The sequence below is a fragment of the Mytilus edulis genome, chromosome 4 (genome assembly GCF_963676685.1).
Source record: "Mytilus edulis chromosome 4, xbMytEdul2.2, whole genome shotgun sequence".
Taxonomy (NCBI): Eukaryota; Metazoa; Mollusca; class Bivalvia; order Mytilida; family Mytilidae; genus Mytilus; species Mytilus edulis.
Window position 1 is genome coordinate 64356766 of NC_092347.1, and position 24605 is coordinate 64381370.

Genomic DNA, 24605 nt, shown 5'->3' on the forward strand with positions numbered 1-24605 from the left:
AATTTCCATACGTATGGGAATTCGTGTTATAGTTTTTATTCTATATGTATATATATATATTTATTCCAGTGGCAAATATTTCATGCATATAAGTTTTGGTCGCAAACAACTACAAGAATAATCAAAACATCCATCATAAAATATTTTCACACATTTTTGCAAGATATCTTTTACACAAATCCACAGTAAAAAGAAAAATCCGAGATTCAGTCATGCTGGAATACAGTACACAATAAAAGGAATGAATGTAAACAATGAAAAATTACTTGGTATCATAATCGATGATTGTCTTTCATGGAATCAACAAATAAAAAAAGTATGTACCGTGATTAGTACTAGACTAGGTTTACGAAATCAATTGAAGCATTATATTCCACAAAAAGGTTTATGTTTATTTAATAATAAATACGCATTTCCTCTTTTTGATTATTGTTGTACAGTATGTGATCTAAATATGGAAAAAAATGTTCAAATTACAAAAAAAGGGAAGCCACGATAATTTTTAATTCCAATTATTATTTGGATGCCTGAGTTGTCTCGTTGGCACTCATACAATATCTTCCTATATCTATTAAGAAATCATATGACACACCACCAAAACATTATTCAAACAACGAGAAATGGTTAACTTTTCAAACAACTCGAATCACATATCACAAAAGAGTATTTATGCATAAGTGCGTAATTAGTATTGCACTTTATTCCTATGCCAAGTATTTAATATTAACCAAAATGTAAATGGACTTAATGGAAACTATTCTTTGCGTTCATCAAACAATCATTGTCTTTGCAAGATGTCTAGGATCCTTAAAAAGGTGTGCATCCCCCCTTTTTTTCATTTATGTTTCTTGTCACATGTGTATACAATGTACTATGGTTGCATTTTTAACTCGTCAGGGTTTCATGTTTTTTGCAATAATTTTATTTTTTTATTTTTTATACAACAAAAGATCAGTGTTTTCAATGTAAAAAAAACAACCAGTTGACGATAATTACGATCGTTCATCTTAAATATATTCCATGTTTTTCCCATATTTATTTTTAGACAAGTTATTTAAAGATAAGATGACGATTACAATTTTGTTGTGTTCTATATAAAACCTAAATTACATACGGAACGGAAACAATTATATTGACCCGGAATGATTGAAGGGATTACTTCTAGACAGCTCCCTTCACAACGTGCTTTTGTTTACATCGATAACCCAAAGAGTTCCCAACAGGCTTTCCGATTGGACAATTGTTAATCACTGATATTACAGTCAATTTCATTGGTTGTTGAAACTGTCATGGACGATACCTGTTAGCAGACTTCGTGTTTATTCTTGTAGAATTACTTTTACAGTCAGCACTGCGTCAGCTTTTAATATTCACACGAAACTGTTTTATCAAAAGACAAAAGCCATTATGCCGTTATTAATCAGAGATTACACGTGGGAAGAAACAGAGAAAATGATGTTTATCACCGTTCCCTTGAAAGGTGTCCGAGCCAACAAAGTTGATTTGTTGTCTTCAGAGGAATTTATCAAGGTTTGATTTGATTAGAGTAACATAATTACATGTAGCTAAACAATTATAATTTATGTAGTACTGTATGCAGGTGCGATCAAACCAGTAAAGGGATGTGAGTCCGGGTTGATTTTGTGATTGAACACAGCATACCTTTTGCTTTTTAATTCAACTACATAATTCCATGTTTGCATTATGCCTTTGTCACACATTCACAGATTTGACGCTGGATTAGAAGCAGATACGATTTGGCATCATTTGTGGCAATCTGTATTAGTCCGAAGATTTCTGTATTGTATCTATAGTCATACTTAGTCATTCATATTTGTACTTGTATCTCTTTGAGACAAATTCTTGAATGTGTTCAAAATTTGACCATGATCGAATCAAACAAGTTTACAACTGTAGTAAAGCTGACTCAATGAGTTAAGAATGTTCAAATCAGATTGAGTCGTTATCAAAACCGTATAACCTGTTTCTATTGGTAGGCCTGAATTATTTCTATGGTTACTTCCAGAGAGCTACAATGTACGTAGAGATAGGGTTACACCACATATTTTCTGGAAAAATATGATTTGTAACAAGCTTGTCACGGAACAGTATGATTTAATGAAGTTGCAATATGGATAGCTAGGGATCAACCAGGGTTCTGACAGTCTGTTACTGTTTTCTACGTAACAATACGACAAGATATGGTATTTTAGAGAACACCATAAACTGACATAAGGATTATGTATAAATACTCCTTATTTATAGGGTCCAACACATTCTGTGTCTTGATATTGAGGTATACATAACATCCAACATTGATTGGCTGGAATAGTATATTGATCATGTTAATATGGAACAAAATGCAATGGCATTGGGTGGAGCTACATTGTACGTACTTGATGACAGACATAGAGGTGACTGGAGGCAGAGTAGATAGTAGACTCGAGACTGACTACCTATCCATGTCCAGTATGAGCCCTTCATGACTGAATTATGTGCGAAAAAGTCCATTATCCAGTTACTGGTACATTCAAGAACTTTCTAAGAATAGTCTTAAATATGTTTTATGAGTTGCTACCAGTCGTTAGTCTGAGGATTATGAACTTAAAAACTACACATAGTACAGCAGACAGATGAATAATTTATTTAACAAAACTTAAATTTTTGTCAAAACAAAACAAAAATTTATGATTCACTGCCAAATAGAAATGATAAATCACAAGCTTAATTACTGAAATGAATTAAGGGCGTATAGAAAATTTGGCTCTTCATATTATTTTGTTTCAGACTGTTCTCATTCATATTAACCATTAGTTTAACGGTAGCAAACCGCTGTTTATCCGCATGTCACTATGTACTAAACAGAGTAATTTCCGTATTATACCATGTCGTCAAATGAACATGATGAACGTTGTCTGTCATTGTCCTTGGTAGAAATTTCAAAACATATACTATTATTGAAACCATTTTGCATCCGTATCGGACTACAGAAACTGCATTTCTGGGATCATCAATGAGATTTAATGCATTGTGGATCCTGCAAGGTGATCTGTGAATGTGTGACCTATGCATTATATCCAACTGAAATGTTATAAATTGGTGTATCACATATTTTTAGAAACAGTAAATTATATCTTCTTCTGAAACTGTACATGTAGCAAAATGTCAATGGACACAGGATCTCTAAAATAATTAGATTGTAACTACCATTTTGCTTTTAAATGTTAAAGATTAAGATTCATTTGTACTAGTAAAATTTGAACATATTCTGAAGGATAATATAGAAATAAGAAGATGTGGTATGATTGTCAATGAGTGATGTCTCTCCATCTAATATGGCAGCTAATTAATTGTGTTTTGAGGCCGTAGTTTAACAATTGTCACCTAAGTAAACAATCAACAAAAAAGCATGAATATAAAGCACATGTTTAAAAAGTTCATTTCAATGACAGGTCCATGTATATTAGGACCACAGGATTTTTACGAGGTACAAATGTAGGTCACACTGTGTTCACTGCATACGAAGAACTCCTCAGGGAAGCAAACAATTGAAAAATTTCTTAATTTGGAAAATTTTTAGAATTTTCATGAGAATAAAAGTATATGTTCATGTTTTGTAATAAGAACTAGTTACATGTATTTAGTTATAAAAAACATATGCATCTTTTTTTTTAATTTGAAGTTTCAGATGACATTAAGAAATGAAATGAATTTGATAATTTTAGGTTAGTTTCCCACCCTATTTATTTGAGTGTTTATTGCATGCACCAGTGGATGACCAAACCAGTACAGCTCAAATAGGAAATGGGGCTGTTGTGTTTAAACTGAAGAAACAAGAACCAGGAATGTGGTATCAGCTCTCTAAAGATGAAATTGGTAAATATGATACTAGTTGTACATGTGTGCAGTATGAATGAAATGCCTGCTTAGTGTCCTTGAAAGTTGGAACCAAAGTCTTAAGATTTGTACAAATCTTTATTGGAACAATTCTTATGTCTGTAAATTGTAAACTTATCGTTTATGAATTAAATCTGCTAAATAAAAACTATATAATTTTTTTCTTGTTATGTTTGATGCCTAATATAATTATTTCGTATTTTACGTTTAGTGTCTTTAAATTCATAAGAATACTTGTACCAATGGGCAGCAGATTGAGTTTCAGTAAGCATATTGAAATTTTGTTTATCAATGTTTACAATTATTTAGCATATTTCCATTACATGTATGTACGTTTTTCACTTTGACAGAAATATTTCTTTGTTTTCTAGCAATGTGCAGTTTACTATATCCAAAATTGTATACTAAATAAAAATACTTATAAAAGTATTAAGAATCCCTTTCATCTTTTATTGATGGTATATTTGGCATTTTGATTTCAGTTGATAAACAACTTATAAAACAGAAGAAAGAAGAAGCTATTCAAAAGAATCAGGAGAGGGCAGAACAGGAAAGGAAGGATAAGGCAGAGAAAAAGAGGGCATCAGAAAAATATACAGTTAATGAAATGATGAAGGTATGGTAATAGTCTATTTATCCCCCTCATATGAAATTTAAATATCCTATGAATAAATGTAAGATGAAATGAATCATAAATTATTTTCTTTTATTAATATATTGCAATGTATTGAAGCTAAATGTAAGGACCAGTCTTGTCACTAAGACAGAATTATACTGGTGAAATTTGAATTGCTTTTACATGAAAATTAATTATCTCCATAAAAACAGTTGAGTCAAAATAATTTGACTATTTAATGTGAAATCATGAAACTCTGTCTCAGTTTAAAAAATGTTATGTTTTGATAGTGTCAACACGTTTGGGGGAAAAATGAAAATGTTTTACTGGAGTTACAGTTGCTTATATCATTCCAATGATTAAAAAAAATCATCTAGACATGTAATTTTAACTCAGTCTAATCATGTTACAGTAATAATGATGTATTTAGATAAGTGACAAAACTGAACTACAATTCATACAAATACATGTGAAACGAAGGCCAGTTGTAATAATGTTATCATTATAATAGATGTTATACCACCATTGATTTTCCCCTAAAAGTTGTTATTAAATTTGCACTTTTCAATAGAATGTGCAAAATTAATCTTATTTAAAAAAAAACTTGGCTTTAGTGAAGTTATATCCTTTGAAGTGCTGTGGAAAAAATTTCACATAACATTTTATTGCAATTGCATATAAGAAGCCTTCACCGGAATTTTACCAATTAATTTTTCACCTAATTTTTTCCTCTGTACAAGCTTCAGTTACCATGATTTTACATCAAGTTTCTAAAATATTCTATAGAAACACCAAATAAAAGATAATGGTACTTTAAAACACACTAGAATGACTAGATATATGTTTATGACTTAAGATTTTTTTTTTACTATAATGAATTGTAGGATTAATTTCCTATAACCGTCTAATTCAAGGGAACATTTTTCTACCAATTTTCTTATGCAACCAGATGTGACCTCTTATGATTTGTGTTGGTATTATATAATGGCCTTACGAGGTTTAAAATACAGCATACATAATATCTATAAATGTAGGAAGATGTGGTATGAGTGCCAATGAGACAACTCTCCATCCAAGTCACAATTTATAAAAGTAAACCATTATTGGTCAAGGTACTGTCTTCAACACAAAACCTTGGCTCACACCAAACAGCAAGCTATAAAGGGCCCTAAAAAATTACTAGTGTAAAACGGGAAAACCAACGGTCTAATCTATAGAAGAAACGAGAAACACTTACCGGTATGAACCACATCAACAAATGACAACTACTGAACATCAGATTCCTGACAGGTGCAAACAATTGCAGTGGGATTAAACATTTTAATGATACCAAACCTTCTTTCTTATCTGAAACAATAGTGAAACATCACTACATAGAAAGACCCACTATAAAATATCAATTGGAATATATACACTGATAGATTGTATTTTATTTGTAGATTGAAGACGAAGATAGGATGAGAATAAACAATATAAAAGAATCTGAGAGGCAGAAAGCCACAGAGGATTTAGAAAGATGGAAAGAAGAACAAAGAGAAATGGCTCAGGAGGTTTGTAATTTAAGAACTTGCTTTTGATTTCGTTCAAACTTTGATACCACAAAGTTGATATGGCTAGTTCATGTAAGAAAAGCTTCAAATATTTATTTTTTTCAATATCTAACTATAATGAACGTGATGCAATGACAACGAAGGCTTTAAAAGTTAACATCAAACTGATAATTGATACTCATTTTTTCCACTTATTTATTGAATTGATAAAATCTTATGTGTTCTGAATGCAAAAATCTGATGTCAAAACCAGATGTTTTCAAATTTTTTGTGCTCCTTTCTTGCACCATTTTGAACTAATTTTCACCATGGTCATGTTTTTTTTTAGCAAATTATAAAAGTGGCTGCTGACAACAGAAACCTTGAATTTACAGCTTTGATCTGATATTGATGCTTTTATTCTTTTGTCTTGGTAAACATCTAATATTCAAAGAAATGAATGATCCACAATAGATCTGTAATATACATTATATATTTATGACTAATTTAGGAAAAACAAAGAATATTGGAGGAGAAAATGGCAGAGGAAGCAAGAAAGAGAGAAGAAGAAAGAAAACAAAGAAAAAAGAAAGGTAGTTTTATAATAGAGTGTTGTGCTTTTCACATGTTAGTCTTATAGACTGCAGCAAATTAGCCTCTTATGGTTATATCTTGCCACTAAATGATTTTTTTTGTATAGTGTGGAGTCGTTGTAGCAGTGAGGGTTTAAATAGGCTATTTAAAATTACAAAAGAGAGCTGCTAGATAAATACGAGAAAAGACCCTTTCGCTCCTTCCGAGCACTTATTCAAACACTTAAACTGGATGACAGTTGAACAGAGAAGAAAACATTATAAGTTTGTGATGACATTTAAGGTGGCTCGCGGGTACAAAAATTAAACCTTTATTTTTTCATTACAAATTTTATTTATTACACTATTAGTTATTACTTTATGATATGGTACAAAAATCAACCCAAAAAATCGATTTGGTTTGGCCCCAGATGACTTTTAAAATGTTTATATCATTGAAAAAGCTCCAAATTATCTCCATTTGGTGCAAAAATGCCAGTTTTTGGCATTTAATTTGAAATATCTTTTTTAACTCATCGGTGACCTATATTTTTTATTTTTGTTTTCAAATAAGCTGTACATAAACTAAATAATTGTAAAATTTAAATGTAGTTACATTATTTTTTTATTTCGATATTACCTCTTTCTCCTATTAGTTCAACAGAAAAAAGGACATTAACAAAAATGTATGCTTCTTCCGGTTTGGAAACTGATTATGTCAAAGATTCATCATGTTTGAATCTTCATAACATTTTTAACCGGATTTTTGTGACAAAAATGTCGGTTATTGATTTGGGGATGTACGGCGGGCAGCCAGTCGGACGGGCGGCAATCAAATGTTGTCCGTGCATTAACTCATGAACCGTTCAACCAAAGCTTTTAAAATTTTAATATGTTGTTACTGACAATGACAACTAAATAAAGGTCAAGTTCTATAATGGCGATTTTAACTTTTATCGTTCAGGAGTTATGGTTCTTGAAAGATTGAAAAAGGGAGTTTCCAGTCGTGTCCGTGCATTTACACATGAACTGTTCTACCAAAGCTTCCCAAATTTTCATATGTTGTTACTGATGACAAAATGGAGGTCAAGTTCAATAATGACGATTTTGACTTTTACCGTTCAGGAGTTATGGTTCTTGAAAGATTGAAAAATGGTGTTTCCAGTCGTGTCCGTGCAAATTCTCATGAACCATTCAACCAAAGCTTCCCAAATTTTAATATGTTGATACTGATGACAAAATGAAGGTCAAATTTGATATTGACTATTTTCACTTACACCATTCATCAGTAATGGTTCTTGTGATATTACCAGGACACAAATAAATGTTAATAAATCCGGTTTGCTGTCGTTGTGACAGCCTCTTGTATCAAGTTGTATTGAACATTATAATCATACTTGACTTTTATACTAATGTATGCAATGTATGCAATTTGTTTATGATTTTTTTTTCTATGATGAGGGCCGTAGGGAAGATTAGTTATATAGCTAACTGTGTAACACTCTTAAATAAAGTATTGTTGATGTTGTTGTTATAAAGAATGATAGGTTTTCAGGGTCAATTCTTACATTTTCTGCTGTAAATTTTGCCAGAATATGAAAAAAATGATGGAATGCATATTGTTCACTTTTTCCATATAATAAATAAGGTTGTATTGATACTGCAATTCAGAAATTTTAAAACTATATATATAAAGCTTCAGAAAATGAAATGTATTTTTTTTAGTTTTTTTTTACTATAAAATACTTTAAGTAATATCAGTTTGCTTAACACTTTGCTACTTTCGAGTTTGTTTTTCAATGACCTGCATTTTTTGTATATTAAATACATTTTTATATCATTTTCTGAATTGGTCAATCAATGACAACCATATTAAGCATTATCCATAATAAAAACCTGCTATGAAATTTTTCAAAAAACTGCTTTGAAAGTTTAAAACTGGTGAAAGGTTGATTTGAATTTAAAGCTTTTTTAGGTATTTGGAAAATTCCAATTCCAAGGAAAGACTGATTTATTTCTCATAATCAAACACATAGATAGAATGAAAATTTCAGAAGATAGAATGAAAATTTCAGAAGATAGAATGAAAATTTCAGACTTCTAATTTTAAAACTTTGGTTAATAAAAGGAACTGTATCAAAAATGTCTTTGTAAAAATTTGAAAAGAAAAGATACTGATCTTTATGGTTTTTTTTAAACTGAGTTCAACATACTTCTAACAAATTGATATGAGGAATTATTCGAAATGATTTCAGGAAAGAATATATTTGAAGAAACAGCTGAAGGTGTGCCAAGGAGGGAGGTTGGTAAAATTGAAGTGAAGTTCACAAAAAGGATATTTCCTACAGCTGCCAGGGAATCACAGACACCACAAGAAGAAGAGGTAAATAGTAAAACCAAATAGGAAGTAATATAAACTCTTTATGTTTATGTGTATACCATTTTTAAATATTAAAAAAAAAACGCTTTTAAGTTGAAAATTACCTTTTGTATTTACAACTGATATTTTTTTGAAATTTAGCAAAACGCATATGTGTTATTGATAACATCTCATATTTATTTTCTGTAATGATTGTATTCATATTAGTATGTTCATTTACATAAAAAAAAATGTTTACAGTAATAAATATAAAAAATAAAGAGATATGGTATGATTGCCAATGAAACAACTATCCACCAAAGTTCAAATGAAGTGGATTTAAACAATTATAGGCAAACATATGGCCTTCAACAATGAGAAAAACCAACAAAGAAATCTACTGTAAAAGCTCTAAATGTTTTTAATAAATGAAAAATAGTAACTAAAAGATTAAGCAAGTATATTGTTTCTATTTGTAGTGGTTGCAGAAACAAGCTGATGCTAGGAAGGCATTAGAGGTAGAGGATTCAGATTTAACAGAAGAAGAAAAGAATCCATTATTCATGAGAGATAAGGCAAAGTAAGTGTGCTAACACTAGGGGTCAATTATTTTCAGTCAAATTAGGAACTCAAATTACCTCTGACCCTTGAACTCATGTAAATGATGCTAATAACAAATTTCATATTTCTCTGATTCATAATAATTTGTATATATTTTTTTTATTTATTATTTTGTCAGAAAGTCAAAGTTCTTAATTATTTTCTTCTAGTATTATTATATATTGTACAAAAGTGTGGATTAGTCAGCAAATTCATCTGCATTTGAAACTAACATTTTTCTTGAAAAAGAATTGAAATTCCTTCAGATTTTGACAGAAATTTAGGTATCAACAAAATTTCCAATCTTAAAAAAAAATACCTATAACTGTCATGTATTATAACTGCTTTAATATCAATTGGTCAGTATTGTAAAGTTATTATATTGTGCATGTTTATTATTTTGTAGTGAGTTTTTCAAAGCTGGTAATTTCCAAGCAGCAGTGAATGCCTACACTACAGCACTCAGATATAGTCCAAAGATGCCATCGTATCCTTATACAATGTTCTAGTCACATATCAAGTTATATTGTAACTTCAGTAATGATGCTTTAGGCTAAACAGATTAGGCTTGAGGAAATAAATTATTTCGGTGTTAAAGTTAACGATCGTGTAAAGTTTGAACTCACCATGCATGACGGAATTTTGGTTTAATTTTTTTTTTTTAATTTCATTAATTGGAAAGGCTCAATAATGTCAAACAATTTGTGCTTGTCAGCACATTGAAAATAAAGTTGTGGTACTATTAAAATGTAGATGATAGTTTCAAATGTTTTCATATGCAAGTAGTTGTTCGTCATTGTCTATTTTTAGATTGTCATGGTTATTTTGTCTATGGAGTAACATTAACAATGGCTAATAGTATGCCAATGCATGCATTTTTTTATGCTGCTGATCAGAGATCTCTTACTTTAAACATATTTAGTTATAGTGGATTGGGAAACAAGTTTTGCAACTTATATTAATCCCTTTCCACTTTGTGGGTGCGAGTGCTGCCTTGTAGCAGCATTAGCCTGCTCTTTTTTCGAAATCTACAAAGGTGTCTTTAATGTGCAAGAGATATGGCTCTTTCTTAACACGGGTCAGCCATTTTTTGTCCCCTTAGGACCGACTATCATCGTTTCCTCAAGACCATACTCATAAATGGTGTCAAGGGAGAGCCGAAAACTTAGTCCCTGAAATTTTCTACCCAGAACGGGAATCGTACCAGGAACCTTTGTGTTAGTAGTCTGATGCACTAACCACAACACCACGGATTTGGCAGTACAATGTACTAATAAGCTTAACTTTCTCTGACAGATGCAACAATTAATTCAAGTAACTTTACTCTAGATTTTCCTGATACTTAAGCTATAGTTAATGCATCACCATAATGAATTTCCATACACACTACATTTAATTTGATAAGATTTTGTGCCATTTTGAAGTCACATGCATGTACCTCTGATTAGAGAGATATATTTTTAAACAGCAGATAGTTTTAATAAGATATATAACTTTGGTAACACAGATTAAATGTTCCATGGCCATGTATAATCCTTAACATGTACTTAGATTATATTCAAATAGAGCAGCATGTCATTTGAAATTAAGAAACTTTTTCAAGACCATAGAAGATTGTTCTAAGGTATGTGTCTCTAACTTCAGAACAATTTATTACTGTAAATTCAGAAATTATTGCGGATAAAGGAGACAGGGTTATTATCGCAATAATTTACAATTTCATTTTGAAATTTTTATATGAAACAGGATTTTTATGCCTCACCTACGATAGTAGAGGGGCATTATGTTTTCTGGTCTGTGCATCCGTTCGTTCGTTCTTCTGTCCTGCTTCAGGTTAAAGTTTTTGGTCGAGGTAGTTTTTGATGAAGTTGAAGTCCAATCAATCTGAAACTTAGTATACATGTTACTTATGATATGATCTTTCCAATTGTAATGCCAAATTAGAGTTCTGATCCCAATAAAACGGTCCACTGAACATAGAAAATGATAGTGAGAGGGGGGCATCCTGTACTGGGGACACATTCTTGTTCAATATGTTGCAAAAATTAAAATTGCATGTTAGCCTAAAATGAAAGAATCACAATTATAAATTCAAGCAATAATTTCTGAATTTACAGTACTTGATTATAACCTCTATTTAGCTGATATTATTATGATACCCATGATCAAATAAAGCATGCTTTTATGAAAATACTTATTCTTTTCTTTTGTCTCATGCTTAATATGCAATTGACTAGGATTGTGATTTTTCCTGCCAAAGGTTTTGATTCATTCCAGGGACTCTTGGCTTCCTCCATCAATAAAAACTGGCTTAAAAAAAATAGCAAAGTTTTGCTGAAAGTGGTGTAACAAAATCAATCAATCATTCAATCTTGAACAAAAATGTAATTTGCTTGGCCTTGTTTATATTTAACTGTCCAGACACCCACCAATAGTTGGGAATTTAAAAATCAATAAAGCTTTCCTGGGTCCTCAATATATTTTAACAGAACAGCCGTGTTATGATATCTTGAGTATCGTGAAAGTTCTTTACCAAAGTAGCCATATCACCTACTTTTTTCCTTTTTTTCATTTCAGTAAATGTTTACGCCGTAACAATTTTGTAATTAGGAAATTTGGGTAAAATTAACTTGATTTTTTTTTTTGTAACTTTTAATTCAAAATTAAAGTGCAATGTTTATTAATGGAAATAATGTGACCTGATAAGTATAGCAGTAATAAGCACTTGCATTCTAAAATTTATACAAATAACTGTATGCAGATTTTCCCAAAATCTTGTTAATTAATCCCACAGTTTTGTCCATTCTTCAAAAATCGCAATTGTAATTATAAATGCACACAATTTTAATTTCTGAAGTTACAGTAACTGACCATAACAAAAATAAGCTAAAAAAATATTTGGGCCACCACACAAACTTTGTAATAGGAGACCACTGAAATTTATGCCAAATATCAAAATCATGTTACATTTAACCATGAAAGAGTCAAATTTGTTGTGTATGGGAGACAACTCTTAACATTCATCTTGTTATAGAAATAGGAAAAATATCAGTTTTATTTCAAACCTAATGATACTTTTCCACATATTCACTTGAAGGTTACCAGTTGATTTCAACTTTTGTAGGTTTTTATGCCCCATTCAATAAACACTTGCTATTGGTCTTTATGTAGTTTATTTAGTGGGACCTTTAAATTTCTATCACTAATTGATTAATTTACCTGAGTGAAAAATGATTATCTAATAAATAGAAAAATATGGATATGCACTTTAGATCAACAACTCTTCTACAACCACTGTTTATTTCAGTGAAACATGTTTTATATTTCAGAATCTTACTTACAAAATGCTGTTGTGCAATCAGTATCTTATTTCCAAATGCCTTCATGATTTCACAAATACATATTATAAACCTTGCCATTTAAATACAATGTTAACACCAGTGCTGCATAGACTAAATCTATTTACTAATTAAGGAATGACTGTAATGTTTTTTCTGTCTATGAAGAAATAACGTAAAAAATTTGGTGCACACTGTATAACACGCATAGCGGGTTATTTAAAAGTGTGCACCACATTTTTTACGTTATTTCGAATAGAAAGAAAAATTTCTAGTCATTTCTTATAATTTAATTCTAGGTTCCATTTTAAACTGTAGAAAACCATGAAAAAAACGTTGATGACGTCACGGTCACATGACTAAATAATTATGTCTATGGGCTGATAACAAAATAACATCAGCCAATCAGAAGACGCGTTACATTCAAAATTAAATTATTTTGTAATATAAAATTTTTGTTATTTAAGGCAATAGACCTGCTTCATCCACCAGTACCTCAGAATGCTGCGAGTAGATTAAAGGCATTGGTAAGAAAAGGAACAGCTTTCTGTCAACTGGAGTTGTATGTAGAAGGTCAGTATTAATCAATGTATAGCAAAAGTATTAGGTTATTGTAATTTCTAGATCTTATAAAGGGAATTATAGGGAGTATAAAAAAGTCTTGATTTGTTTTTATAATAATATGTTTTTATAACATGAAATTATTATAATTAAACATAAGTTGTTATTGAAAAAGGTTTAACTTGGATGTGTTTCCAATTTCAAAGTACCTCAATCTGATTGAAAGATAGTTTTAGATTGTTGATATATATCATTATATGGATATGCAAATACCTGGTGCATAAATAAAAGAAGAGCAAATAAAATATGACGATTTCCTTACATTAAAAATGATTGAGAAAATTAAAGTATTGTTATAATTTACATGCTGAAGAACCAATTTGTTGTGGGTTTCAATGATTCCCAATTACAACCATTTATATAAAGTGACTGTTGTGCAATGATTGTCTAGTCTATACAAAACAGAAGTGGTTGTCAGAATTTACTACAAAAGATATGAGCTAATTAACTGAGGCAGATCTGAAAAGTTTTGATTTACTACAAAAAGGAAAGTTTGTAAATTGTATTGCATATCTGATTAATTTTTGCATGCAATTAAATCAGTCTGCCATTTTTTTATGGGATAAATTATAATTTCTATTTACAGGTTTACAGGATTATGAATGTGCTCTGAAAATTGAACCAAACAATGAACAATTAAAGGCTGATGCAGAGAAAATCAGACAGATTATACAAAGTAGTACAGGGAGCTGAGGAAGAAAGACAAGGATCTTAAAGGATACCAGGTTAAGTGAAGGACCAACAACCAGATCAATATTTCCAAAAGTAGGATATCGGTAATTGGTGCAGTGTTGAATTTTCAATAATAAAAGAATTGATTTTACAAACATTATTATTGATAATAACCAGAGTGTGTACTTGGATATTCAAAAACAAACACTTGAACATGCTGAAGGAACTTGTATATAAGTAATCAACAAATAATGTTAAACAAAAATGGATGGTTGATAATATTATTTATTTAAATGTATGTGAAATTATTAAAGTGACATCTATCAATTCTGATTACATCATGTTTTTTATGATTATGTTATGTTGTATAGACTGAAAGCTCACGTTCCTGTGATTTTGTTCAGAATATTTGAATCATAGTCTGGTCCCTAAACTTAACCAGTCTGTAAGAGCATAGTAGCTGCTTTGAACAAATCAGTCTTCAATTCATATGTTACACAATATTCAATTTAAAATTATCTATCAAAAAATTATATGATTTGTAAAAACTAAGCTTCTTTTTATGTTATTTCGTTTGTTATTCAGAGTTGATATGTATGAAAGTACAAAAAAAACAAGCATCTTTTAGTATATATGTGCCTTACAACATAAACAGTTATTGTTGTATACACCTATTTATTCTTCTTTCTTTTATTTGTTTATTCATTTATTCATTCACTCTTTAAATTCATAAATTTATTTGTTATTATTGTGGAAATTGTGGCCAGATAGGTTTTGTGTAATATAAAAACCAACAATTTTTTTTTATCGCATTGTTTGTATACAGCATCTGACAATGTATCTTAATTATTAAATCTATCACTTTGTCTATTGTTTTCAACAATCGCAATTATTGAAATAAATTAACATCAAACACTATGTGATTTGTAACAGTCATTCCGTCCAAATATTTGTATTGTTTTGGTTTTTTTACTGTTTTTCTATACTTTGAATTATTTGTTATGTTGCATATTGTTTTTATTTATATATTTTATACTTTTAATGAAATAAATCATAATACAATTGACATTTTATTTAATGATTTGATTATACAGCGTATGGGTCAGTCCTTTCAAACTTTGGCAGTCCAACTATTGAGCTGATATTCGGTGGTAAAGTTGTTATATAGTCTTTGAGATGGAAACTGTTGTGATCCCTGAAGCACATTCTTTCATCTTTTATATCCTCTTGTCTAGATGTATAATACATAATGTAGAAATTACACATCTCATCTTTGTTAGTTGGTCTGTGGAAAGAAATAGAAAAATACAGTGTTCATGATTTCATAGGAATCCCAGTCCTCTGAAGAATAACACTGGAATACAATATAAAAATCTTGCATATTTTTTTTTAACATAAATTGCTTTTATATTTTTGTTTAAAACAAATGATAAAAATACATCCGCATAAAATCATATCACTAATTAGAGAAAAGATGAATTAAAATTCTACCAGCTACCAATCAAAGTCTGTGAAGATATAATTGACATCAAAAGGATATATAACAACTTCTAGAGAATCATGTGGTGTTGTAATGCAATAATAAAATGTTAATTTATATGTTGTCAATGTTAGTTAAAACCTAAGTTATAATATCTTTAACCTTACCCTATATTTGTAGGAAATTTTCTTTGACTGCTCATGGTACAGCGAGATATCTAAAATATTTCATATGTAAATTATTTTACTACACATGACCTTAATAACTATTATATCAGTATAAGAAAGAAAAAATCACAAGTACAAATGTACATAGAAATGATTAGAGATTTTGGGTATTTGTAAATGAAACCATAACTCAACAACACAAATGATCAATAGAAATTTAGAGTTCAGTACACAATAAGCTTATTTCTATACCATGTGTCACACACTAAATCACATATAGTACATCTTGTGAACAAATATAACAAAGGCTACTGAGACCTGCAATTAGCATATCATGGTAAAACATGAGGAATATTTTTCAACATAATGCAGAGGCAAGACATCAGAAAACAATGATAAAATTTTATTATAAAGAAATAGAATTTCACGAGATAAAGATAATGGTTGACTATTTACCAATAAATCTCCAGTTGTAATATTCATGTTTGGTTCTGCTACATCATAAAAAGTCTGCAAGTATAAAGGGATCAGACAGTGTCTAAGCAATGAATATTAAGAATTGATATTACATAAGACATCAACACATCCATTTTATGTTCATAAAGCAAAGCAAAACTAAGACTTGCAAGCATTTAATTATCTGAAGCATGTAGTAGCCTTGGGATGTTTTCTGGTCTATGGTCGGGTTGTCTCCTTGACACATTCTTTATTTTATTTATCAATTTTACAATGTTTATGAAAATATGAAATTGATACTTGTAATTTGTGTCCCAATAATATTTTTGCAATAAAACCTTCTGACATTTAAATATCAGAATTTTATACTATTATGGATTTTTACTTGTTTTTATATTTCTACAATATCAAAATTGTATTCTACTGTATAACTTTTTTATCAAAATGATGTGATGCAATTTTTCATGTTTTTTAAAAAAAAATATTTTTCATCAAAGGATGTCTTTAAACATTTACAAATTCAGAAAAAAAAACACCATCATGTATGTCATAACAACCTCACAGTGACCATATTAGATGTGATTTAAAAATAAAATTTAGATCAAATATTTTTTCACAATTGTTGTAAGTGTGATGTATTTCAGGGGAAATTGTCCCATCTCCTTGAAGCGTCACCTTTCTTAAATCTTCAGCAGCATAATGGACATGTTAGTTATTCAATATAAATATAAATATTTCAAGTAAACATCTAAATCTTTTGCAAAAGTTACTTGAGGAAGCTGAGGAGACATTCTTCCTATCTCTGTGTAGGTTCCATCTCTATATCTATATCCTGATGTCACCACTCCTGAAAATATCAATGAATTGTTATAAAATGGCCATTTGGTCACTGTTGGAGAGTTGTCTGTCTCATTGGCAATCGTACCACTGTCTTCTTGTTTTTATAATCAATATAACACTTTTGTTAATTACCAAATACTCGAGAGTGCAGTATGGCTCCAGGTGTTACGTAGATCTATTTTAAAGACAGGAAAGTTCAAATAAAAAAATGAATGATAAAATGATATACACTCTTTGAAATAATTTTACCTTATTGTAATCATCTCAATAAGGAATTTTGTACAGAATAATAAATATGCATACTAGCATAAAATGTAACATACTGAATTATACTTATAACCAGGGTTTGTGCTTGCATGAGCAACACGACAAGTGTCATGTGGAGCAGAAAATTCTACCTTCCTGAGCACTTGAGATCACAACCAGTTTTTGGTTGGGTTCATGTTGCTCATTCTGAAGTTTTCCATGTTGTGGTTTGTGTACTAGTGTTCGTCTTGTTCTTTTTTATTCATGGCATTTTAAGGATGTCTGCTTGTCATGTTTTGGAATTTTTGTCAGATTGAATGCTTTAAAAAAATTTCCCCATGAACCCCCATTTCTCTTTTTATAAATCTTTTACATGTATAATTATAAGTCATTTGTAAAAGTCTTATAAAATTTTATTTATTTTTTAATAGTATTTGAGAACTTTAACTGGTCAATGATAAAGCTATGAAAAATCAAGAGAGAACATTTTCCCGCCAAAATTCCAATGGCTTATATCTCGAAAACAAGCACAAGGACCCCTATATTTTTTTTGCTTTTTTAATTCCTCAATTTATTCCCTATCAGTACCTACTAGTTTTATGAAAAGTTATTTATTTAGAAACTGAGCAGCAAACATCCTTAAGTTTATTTTCGACTTATGAGTTTGAATGTCATTTTGATATCTCGCCTCTCCCTTGAAGTAGTTTGCGAGCTGACAAAATACATACAACATTCAGCTGAAAGGGAAGCATGCTTTGAACTTTTTCATTCACTAAACTGAATTCCTACTTACCAAGATTATGTGAATGTGTTCTATAGGCAATAGGGTAGATAGTTTCTTTGGAGTCATAGTTACATCCACTGTCAGCATGGAACTCTGGGATAGAAAGAAAACATTGTTCATGCAAATGAATATGTTTTATTTTTGGTATATTAGTTTTTTTATTGACAAAATATTTCCTTGATACATTTTAGATATAACTGCATCTAAGTTACAATAGAACAGTACTATTGATATAAATAATGTTGCATTGCTTTAGTTCAAATGCTTATCAAGCCAGTTTTCAATTAAAGCTTAGTATTTCACCATAATATTAAGATGAGCCTTTAATATATATATATACCTTTGGTCATAGGTGGAATTTCACCAATTGTCCCAAGAATGTAATGTCCAACCTGGAGAGGTTGCCTGAAATAGTTACACGTTTCATAAATAGCATATATGACAAGATTAAGGGTCAAATACATCGGTAGTAGAAATGTCTAAAATAATTGAAACATCTATCATGTCAGGGCCTTTTATCGCTGACAATACTGTAAGTGTTTTTCTCATTGTTGAAGGATGTAGAGTGACCTATAACTGTGCTAATCTTCATCAATTTAACCCTAGTGGATAGATAGATGTCCAATTGGAAATCATACCACATCTCCTTTTTATGTAATATGTTTTAAATTACCCCATCCATTTTGAATATAGAAAAAGTTAATCATTGTTAACATTTCGAATGTTTTGATTAAAAAAGAATTGCATGCAATAGTATATTCTAGAATTTTGAAATCTGCTAAATGCTCATTAAAAGTTCTACAAAGGGACTTTTTAACAAAACCAAATACTAGTACTTTATCTTATATGTAGTATCGATTCCAGTATTCAGATTGATATAATGATTGTTGTCTTCTTTTTCGTCCAGTGGCAGCTATTTCATGCATGTTCAGGACTAGTACTAATTAATGATAGATGCAATATAAAGATCCTACATTATAGGCTCTTCATAGATGATTGGTGCGAAATTAAGAATGCCACTTGAAAATGATTGCATTTTGGAAAGGACAGATATAAAGCATGGCAACAGGTCTCCGATGGAGCCCCTGAATAGTTACAAGGGTTCTTAATTTCTCAATTCTGACCAAACGTAACTGCTAATCAAAACACACTGCACAGCAAAGGTTTTTTTCTGCCGTTTGGGGATGGACAGTCACACATTTCTTAACCGAAGCCAATACCAATGAATACGTTGAAGACTCCCTGTTAATAAATTTGATTGAAGGTTAATCATACTTATCGTGTGTCATCTCCAAATAGTAGCCAGAGTTATCTGTTTGACCAGCTGTAAAATATAGTAGTGTTATTTTGATGTTCCATTAAAAACAGAATAGGGTACACGAGACTAACGATATTTCAAAATATATACATGTATGTGCCCATAAGTTGCTTGGTTTTTGGGCTTTTACTCCATTTGCGCTGGCTCAAACATTAAGTATCATGTAATTTATATATTTCACGATTAAAGAGATTTTTTCGGTTTTAATACGTTTTACTATACTTTTTGTTTAGCCACCAAAGTTTGACCATGAAAACATATGAAATGTTATATATTTTCGCCAACTTTTAATGTCAAATGAACATAAATATGAAATTACGAAATTATATTGTAGGGAATTTTCAATTTCAGAAAACTGATTTAAAGAAATAATTGCAAAGAAATTGTCAAATTCGGAAAACAAACTGATTTTACAAACGAAACTTACGACTCAGCTTGTCTTTATAATGCAGATTAATTAATAAATAATTAATACCAGTTGTTCCACCAACTCTATATCCAGTACCTTTATAAAACAAAAAGAAATCTACATTCTTTATATCAGCTTAGTCCAGCCCTGGCCTCAGTGACTCATTTTTTGTTGGTTTTTTTTTGTTGTCACTGATTTATTAATTTTAAATGATTGAACTTCAATTTTGGAGGTCATGGTGTCTCAGATGTTCTCACAATGATAGTTTTGTTCTTTGTACTACCGGTAACAGACTATCCCTTACCATGAACAAGTTCATCATGATTTGGTATTGCTCCATGGCTAGAAAAACTTACATAGAAAACTTACATGACATAAGGTTTATGTCTTAGGTTTAGACACGACACAATTACCAATTTGCTACTTCAAGTTCGTGGTACCTTATAAACACTCGCTTTATCTTATCAACGTACTTTATAGGAGTAACACCACGGGTGTTACATGTGAAGCAGGATCTGCTCATCCTTCAGTTGCACCTAAGACCACCCCTGATAGGGTTTATGGTACACAGTCTTTATTTATGCTGCGATTTGTGTACTGTTTATCATTGTCTTTTTTTTTTTATTTGGCTATTTCAGTTTTTTCCTCGACTTATATAATATTCATCCAGAATCTTTTGCCTCTCTTTTTTACCTTCACTTACCCGAAGGTAGGGACCTAGGTTTTCCATCTAGTGCCCATGCGTATAAGATACGTGGAGGTCCGTGTTTACATATAGGAAGGCGATGACCCTCTTCATTTTCTTCGCCACAAGTCCTTTGTATGGAAAACAGAGATGTCACTGTTACTCAAAGAAAAACACTTAGAACAATCTGTACATGAAAATTTCATTATAATTTCAATTTCGAATCTCACCAATACGAAAATCACAACATCACGATGATAAATTGAGAAAATATTAGTAAAAAATTGGTCCAAACTCACTTGATTGCAATGAAAGCTCCTATTGACCATTTAGCTCTCCATGTATTTATGTTGTTATAAATCATTGGCTTTTTAATCTATTTTTGGGTTGAGTGTTCCTGGATTCTTCCAGATAATCTATAAAGCGCATTTGACGCAAAAAAATTAATTTTACAAAAGATTTCAGATGTTGTTGCATACCGTAATTAGTAGAGTAAAAAATACCCACCATGACGGGAGATCAGATCCAGGTTCATCACATCCAAATAAGTTCATATGATGTGCCACAGACTTTGAAGCTAAAGGTTCAAATTTCACTAAAAAAATATTGTAATACATATTATACACCCATGACCGTTTATTTTATAAATAAACAAATATAAGATGCAGTTTTTGTGAATTTATAGGCAGATCACATTTTAAGTGATTTCATTTTAAATCTCATGTTGTTGAAGCTAGAAATATTCTAACTGAAGGTTTTTTTATATGGAATCTGCAATAAGTATGAGTATTCTTTCAACAAAACTTTGTACATACATAATAATTATCCTCTACTATGTTTACTCCATGTGTTTATAGTTACATAACATTGCAAATGTGTCTGCGTTTTGTTTTTGTGTTTAAGTTGTGGTGCATTGTTCTGTATTTGATTCTTCGTGCACCACTAACATGTCTGTTTATTCTGCCTTAAACAGTTTCTAATTTGATCGTATTCATTGAGATTGGTTGATTATCATGATTGTTTGCTTAAACGTAAAGTCTCCAAAAAGAGGTGTACGTTAGAACTTCTGATACCGATACATTAGTGAGATATGCATGATTGTATAATTTAAAGCATGTCGAATGACAAGCCCTATAAAATATCAATCAGCTCACTTCCAAAGGCTTTAGTGTAAATTCCAAGTCCTTTGCATATATATAGGGATGGGTACTTACGCCCTCCTTTTATTATGTATGATAATTAATGACTTATCTTTTTATCTTTTTGTACCATGCAGTATTCAATCATGTTAAATTCCAATAAAATAAAATACTTAAATAGTATATCCATGGCGTTTTACTTACATATGTATGACTCTATTGGATCTAGTTTAACTGCATGGCAGAGTAAGCTATCCGGCTATAAAAAGAATGATTATTTTGTCAATGCATGTTTTAGTAATAAAAAATTTATGAACATATAATTTAAAACAGTTTATAATATGCACCATGAATACTCTATGGCAAGCCGTTCTCGTCAAAACTATGTTTAAACCCTTTTTTCGAAAAAAATACACACTGAGATTTAAAAACCTAAAATAACACACTGAGAAATCGAAATTACACACTGAGATTTAAAAAAACCAAAACACACACACTGAGAATTCAAAATTACACACTGAGATTTTAAAAAGACACACTGAGATGAAATAAATTGAAAAACACACAATGAGAATTGTTAATTACACACTGAGATTTCAAAAATACACACTGAGATTAATATGCAAATTACTAATGAATATTCATGAGATGAATAATTCAACAGATTAATATCTTGATCTCAAGAACTCTTGTCATTATAATGAAATGCGATTCCTTCAACCAACATTCGTAATAAATTTCAAGACTTAACATCGCTCATATTCATAAGTTTGTTGCCTATAATTCAGATCATTACTACCAGTAATTAAACATATGTCTCTTTTCAAAAGTCTTCCAACTGTTTCCCTGATTTCGCTAGTTAATCTTTTATATGTTTGTTACATTTATATGCTATAATAGACACTTGAGTAAAAAATTTCACTGCATTCTTTTGCAGATTGTTCCAATGTTTTCTTATAATTTTAATAAAGTTTTTCACCATTTGGTTATATTTTGGAATAAGAGTAAGTGGGTATTTTTCTTGTTCTTGTATTTCTAAAGTTTTTTTTTATTAATAATTTGGAACCAAATCGAAGGACTAACGAGTTATGTCCCCTTGTTGTTTTAAGCTTGTAATAGATTCAGATTAAGTATGCTAATTAGATATGTGCGCATAAAAAGTGCGCACAAATCTCAGTGTGTAATTTTAAATTCTCAGTGTGTAATTTCAAATTCTCAGTGTGTGTTTTCAGTTTATTTATTCTCAGTGTGTCTTTTTGAAATCTCAGTGTGTAATTTTCAATTCTCAGTGTGTAGTTTTCAATTCTCAGTGTGTAATTTTCAATTCTCAGTGTGCGTTTTTCATTTTTGTAATCTCAGTGCGTCTTTATGAAATCTCAGTGTGTAATTTTTAATTCTCAGTGTGTAATTTTCAATTCTCAGTGTGTAATTTTCAATTCTCAGTGTGCGTTTTGAAGTTTTTAAATCTCAGTGTGCTTTGTTGTAATTCTCAGTGTGTAAATTTTTCGAAAAATGGTTTAAACATAGTTTTGACGAGAACGGCTTGCCATAATACTCAATTTTGTAGTAACATGCATCTGTCTGGAAATTTGTCACTGAAGTACCTTTTGTTTTCCATCTATATGATACGTGTCTCACTGCAACCAAGCAATGTCTGCACGTTTGACACAATAACCTCCCAATTGAAAACATAGATAAAACAATCTTCAACTGTTGATTATTCGTACAATTTATATGTGAGTTAGTCCAATCTATTATTTTTTAATATAAGCGCTGTCAGGTTCAAATCAATTGCTATTGTCTAGTTCTTAAAAGTTTTTTTGAAATATTGGTTCGACACTCCTCTAGCTTTTACTGAATAAATATCAACATATACTTAAAAAGATATATTTAATAATGAAAATACCTTTCCCTCCTTACCTTCTGTGGGACTACATTTGGCATCCGAATAGTAAGACCATACACTTCATTTGTTTCAGTTACAATAATCTGAATGATAAACAGAAATATAAATACCAAAACTTCACTACCGGACATGGTAGTTATAAATGTGAAAGATAAGGGTCAATCGTCATAGATAATGAAAATAGTTATCATAAAATGTCAAAAGCTTTGTACAAATAGTGCTTCTGGGTTCGGTCATTTTAAATTTACATGTTGTGCGACAGGTTGCAAGCATCGGTTATGTATACAAAAGGTACCTGTAGATGTATTCACAATAGTCGTTATAATCAATTTGTTTATTTAGACTTATTTTCACTGGCCAAATTTAGCATTATATTTGAATTTCAGAAGACCTTTTCCCGGTATCTATGATGAGTTTATTCATCGATGTATATGTTTCGAACCATATGAGTATTTGGACCATACGCGTATGGTCATGACCATATGGGTATATACTCATATGGTTCGACCATACGCGTACGGTTGGACCATACGCATATGGTCGGGGTAATTAACACTCTGTTACACTCTGTTACACTCTGTTACAGTTTACTTTTTAAACTTATAAACTATTCATATGGTATGACCGTTCATTTAAAAAAAGACGCTATCATATAGATGATTTTATTATTATATCTATAATACTAAAATTACGAGGTCCAATTTGTCAGCCGTCATCACGTAAAAACGACGAATCAAAGAATTCAACTTTAGTTTAAACATATTTATTTATAGTGGATTGGGAAACAAGTTTTGCAACTTATATTAATCCCTTTCCACTTTGCGGGTGCGAGTGCTGCCTTGTAGCGGCATTAGCCTGCTCTTTTTCAACTTTATATATAACTACTATAGTACTAAGGTGTAGATTAAAAATTACACCACTCCAGGCCCTTTTGTTTTCCACGTAATTAATATTGCCAATAATTAAGAAGT

General features: G+C 30.5%; 2 protein-coding genes across 2 annotated transcripts; one reads left to right on the plus strand and one right to left on the minus strand.

Moving 5' to 3' along the window:
• Window positions 1–1259: 1259 nt before the first annotated feature.
• Window positions 1260–15270, plus strand: LOC139520213 (dynein axonemal assembly factor 4-like). The gene is made up of 11 exons (XM_071312681.1): window positions 1260–1530; window positions 3726–3876; window positions 4380–4513; window positions 5953–6063; window positions 6554–6635; window positions 8870–8997; window positions 9453–9553; window positions 9980–10060; window positions 11125–11197; window positions 13379–13484; window positions 14119–15270. Exons 1-11 carry the CDS (start codon window positions 1408–1410, stop codon window positions 14223–14225), a joined length of 1197 nt encoding a protein of 398 aa, XP_071168782.1. The 5' UTR covers window positions 1260–1407; the 3' UTR covers window positions 14226–15270.
• LOC139520214 (peptidylglycine alpha-hydroxylating monooxygenase-like) lies at window positions 15262–23784 on the minus strand. Its single transcript, XM_071312682.1, has 12 exons — window positions 23649–23784; window positions 21933–21987; window positions 21097–21184; window positions 20608–20720; window positions 19923–20000; window positions 19453–19501; window positions 18518–18582; window positions 18187–18270; window positions 17078–17154; window positions 16308–16361; window positions 15852–15901; window positions 15262–15489 (listed from the first exon to the last, which is right to left on the minus strand). The coding sequence occupies exons 1-12, from the start codon at window positions 23763–23765 to the stop codon at window positions 15291–15293; spliced, it is 1029 nt and encodes a 342-aa protein (XP_071168783.1). The 5' UTR covers window positions 23766–23784; the 3' UTR covers window positions 15262–15290.
• Between the last annotated feature and the right edge of the window lie 821 nt (window positions 23785–24605).